Genomic DNA, 4362 nt, shown 5'->3' on the forward strand with positions numbered 1-4362 from the left:
TCTATGAGTTGAGCATCATGATCGGATAAGCCATTTATAAAGGGTCCTACAGTATAGTCTCTTAATTTTGAGTTATCAATGAATATACGCACACACACCCAGTAAGCTCCATTCAACAACGCATGTAAAAGTGTGGAGTCACATTAAGCACATTTAAACCTGTTAGTAATTTTACTGGCAGGAAACAATTCAATTTAGAATTAGGGAGAATCGTATTTCATAATTAAATGACAAGTATGAAATTATTCCTTTAACCTTATTTTCAGATCCACCTGGGGCAGCGTCACTTGTATATGAACCAATGAGAGTGATTAAGAAGAGTTCGGTGACATTGAGGTGCAGTGTGGATGATGCAGGTCGGCCGGAGACTACCACATATCGTTGGTTGCGTGGAACACATCTCATTCAAGATGTTACAACAGCCAACTGGACCATTGATCCAGTCACACTGGAAACAGAATCTAACTTCACCTGCTTGGCTTATAATAAAGGTGGAGAGGGAGATCCTGCTACAGTGTATATTGAGGTGTCAGGTAAGTTCAAATTGACTTGCTAACATGGAGCTGTGGTATGATTTAAGATATGAGGTACAGTAGACATTGATTTCAGGGGCTTTAGGGAGAAAACTCAAAGAAATTAGAAGTATTATAGATAAACTCTCTTTGTGAGAAACAAATTATGTTACAATGTTATCATTACTGAAAATGTGTCTTAATAATAAACCAACATGCTGAAACATGTAACACTTTATAAGAGAGGTTTTTAGTGTGTGGTTAGATGATACCAGTACCCACATTTCAGAATTTCCAGTAGCCATTTATGCCTCTACATGTGTACACCCTCAACTTAAAAAGCCATTAGGGTGAGCCTGGATAGCTCAGTCGAAATAGCGACTCGCTATAGCTGGACGACCAAGGGGTCAGTTTCAGTACTGGTAGGGTCAAGAATTTTCTCTTCTTTGCGTCATCCCGACTGGCTCTGGGGCCCACCCAGCCTCCTATCCAATGTGTACTGGGGTGCTTCTTCTCTGGTAGTAAAATGGCAGGAGCATGAAGCTAACCACTCACCTTCCACTACTGCCAAGATGAAGAAAATGTGGTTCTATACATCCACTGCCCCTTACGTCTTGATAGCATAGTACTGAATTAGTTAAGCACGGGCACAACTTTACCTTTTACCTTCATGATGTGTCAAAATACAAAACTGAGTCATCTATCGTCAGGCCTTAATATTTCAACTGAACATGGGAAATCTGGGATCCCTGTATTACATAATCTAATGACAAAAATGATAGGCAGTGGTGATAGAAAGATAAGAAATAAATGTATTAATAATTCATGTATGTGTATGTACAGAACTTATATATTGTTATTTCTGAGATGTGAAACTTATGTTGCTGCACAAAGATGCAAATTATTATGTCAGATGTTATTAATCCTGATTTTTTTTTTCTTATTTCTTGCAGCTCCTCCTACATTTATTGAGCGACTGCCTCTATATCATGGAGCCCTAGTCAATGCATCAAATATAAATATATCATGTCGAGTGGAATGCTCGCCTCTCTGTTCCATGCAGTGGCTCAAAGATGGAAAGTTACTAAACTTAAATAGTTCATCCTCTTTATACTCAGTGAGCAACACTGTCATTCCTCCAGACACACGCACCAGTGACTTTGAATCCATCAGGTCAATGCTGATGTGGAACATGTCTGCATGGCCAGGTGGACAGTTAGATCGCATCCATGACAGCGCCAATTACACGTGCCAGAGCACTCACAATGAAGTTGGACCTGGAGTAAGAAGCAGTACAGCATTTAGAGTTGAATGTAAGTACAACATAGTCTCTTTTGTTTTTTGTTTTTTTGTTTATATGTTTACCACCCTTCATTAATATGACTCCCTCATTTTGAATGAAAACTTAGTAAGAATATTTTGTCTAATAGTCAGATAAATACAGTAAACCATAGTTCTAATTTCATGACTATAATACAAACGAATAGCGTATGCTCTGTAACTGAAGAAGTGGCTTCATTACAGATGTCAGGCTTCAATACAAAATTTGTCAAACTCAAGTGCATTACTTTGGAGAAGGCTGTCAGGATAACATATTAAAAACATAGTTAGGTGAAACTATGAACATTATAAATTGTTTGGTCAAGGTTGTCAAAATTTAAGGATATGTGATACTGTTTGTGTCAACAACAGTAATTTATAATACCCTTACAAGCACTGTAGCTATCTTGGAATAAAGTGAATTTATATTTTCTCAACTGAAACTGTGCTTAACTGCAACTAATCCTGTGTTCATGTTAAGGATGAAAACTTTCAGGGTCATGCTGAAAATCTTTCTGAAAATAAAGTCCACATGAAGAATCGCTCAGGTTTAAGAATAATATCTGTGAGAGGTTTTATACGATGGCATGCATTAAAATGAAAACTGAGATGAAACCTTTGAAAATATAGCCCTCCCCCATTAAATATAGTGGAAAGTCACTAGACTTTTACTATTTTGGTATAACAAATTAGTGAACGTTTGTAGTCAATCATTTTTTGCTTTATTTCTTTGTGTGGACAAGAATTATTTCTACTACATACAGCTCTATATACTCTTATTCCTCACACTAATTCAGAATTCAATGGTTATATGAGTGTCTGAATTAGCAAAGTGTTCTCAGGTTTTATGAATATTTTTTTTGTAAATCAGGTACATGGAACACAAATAAAATTGACTAGTCACTTCCCTAACAGACTCTGCTCATTGTCAAACCTATGTTAGTATAGTCATAGATACTCTCAAGTAAACAGTATTCCATAATTTTCAGATCCCCCAGAAAACATCACAGTTTCAAACAAGATAGTGAACGTTACTGAAGGGCATATTCCAGAAAAAGTCATCTGCAGTGCTACAGCATACCCTGAAGCCACATACCAATGGAAGCACGAATCAGGCACCTTCATCACAAAAGGAAATAATGCACTGATCATATCTTCACCTGTGTCACGTACTGAAGGAGGCAATTACACTTGTGAGGCCATCAACCGCCATGGAAAAATTGCACAAAAAACTTTCATCAATGTTCTTTGTAAGTACATGATGTTTTGTTTCAGTAAGATTATGCATGACTACATAAAATTTTAAAAGAATTCTCAGATCTAATGACAGTGGTCAAGAACATAATCCCAACAACTTTTTAACACTTTGAAGACCTGCTAGCTGATTGTCAGCCTACATGAAGCCAGGGTTGTAGTCTCAAGAAAATGCTGGAGCAGTCTGTTGCACAGTCTCTAAGTGAAAGAAATAGACGTGAATCATGATAAGTCTGCTCTTATCAGTTGCCAGATGATAGCTTTGAACTTTCATGTGAAGAATTTTATGGTAGCCTATGAAAATCATATACTTAAAAAGGCTGACTCTTCCACCTCACCTAGAAAGGTAGAAATTTGTACAAGTAGTAAGTTTAACTTTATTCATTTTGGCCATCACACTAATTAAAATTTTTATATTTTCATTACATATGAAAATCTTAATGAAAATAGTTTTTTAAATTTAAATTTAAAGTAATTTCATGAGATAGTATCCCATTAATGAATAGAAACTATTTTCTTTAAAGAAAATGATGATAAAAACAGAATTCCCCAATTCTTTAATTAAATTAATAAAAGTTGTTGGGTTGATGGTTGAACTTGTATTATTAGTTGTCTTTATGCAACAGAATGCAAACAAAAAAAAAAGACAGCATTGTAATCTTCGAAAGGGATATTGCCTTCACACTCAAAATAGCAGTGGCCACCTCCCTAGACCACCCTGCCTGTAGCTCTCCGAAAGTTAAAAAAAGTTATAATTTGTGATATCTTCCACATGCACAAATGATATTAAGTTTGGAGGATAGAGGAGTATCCACTATTTGCATGCTGATCAGCCTGTTAATTGCTGTTACTTAATTATAACCTGTCTTTTTTCTGCGCATGTTTTACATAAACAGATGGTCTTCCGCTGATAATTAAAACACCTCTTTCTCTCCCCCCTCCCTCAATCATCTACTGTCCTTCCTGTTGTTTTGTTCTGATTTGCTTCTGTACTTGCAGCTACTCTTAAAAACCGTGAGTTACTGTAGGTGGTAAATGTGCAGTTGTAACTGTAATAAGTATGAGAAGTGAAAGTGATGTTTTCTGAAAATAAATACAGAACTTATGAAGATTATGAATCATCAGCTACACCAGTTTATACAGTTTTAAGCAGAATGCCGACTCTTAATGTGACAAAAATAAAATCAAAATATTGTGACATGTTGCGCCAAGCCGAGCCCCCCCCCCACACACCAGCAGTGACGCGGCGGGTGAGTCAGCGCTCCCCTCCCCCTCC

At 36.6% G+C, this 4362-nt stretch overlaps 1 protein-coding gene across 1 annotated transcript in view; it reads left to right on the top strand.

Annotated features, from left to right (window-relative positions):
- LOC111862320 (titin) overlaps positions 1 to 4362 on the top strand; it is a 584441-nt gene that overhangs the window by 525972 nt on the left and 54107 nt on the right. Inside the window, exons 12-14 of the mRNA XM_023847603.2 lie at positions 267 to 533; positions 1466 to 1825; positions 2822 to 3082. Of these exons, the coding sequence (XP_023703371.1) occupies positions 267 to 533; positions 1466 to 1825; positions 2822 to 3082 (888 nt within the window). The remainder of the gene's footprint in view (positions 1 to 266; positions 534 to 1465; positions 1826 to 2821; positions 3083 to 4362) is intronic.

This window comes from Cryptotermes secundus, unplaced genomic scaffold (genome assembly GCF_002891405.2).
Source record: "Cryptotermes secundus unplaced genomic scaffold, Csec_1.0 scaffold319, whole genome shotgun sequence".
NCBI classification, from domain to species: Eukaryota; Metazoa; Arthropoda; class Insecta; order Blattodea; family Kalotermitidae; genus Cryptotermes; species Cryptotermes secundus.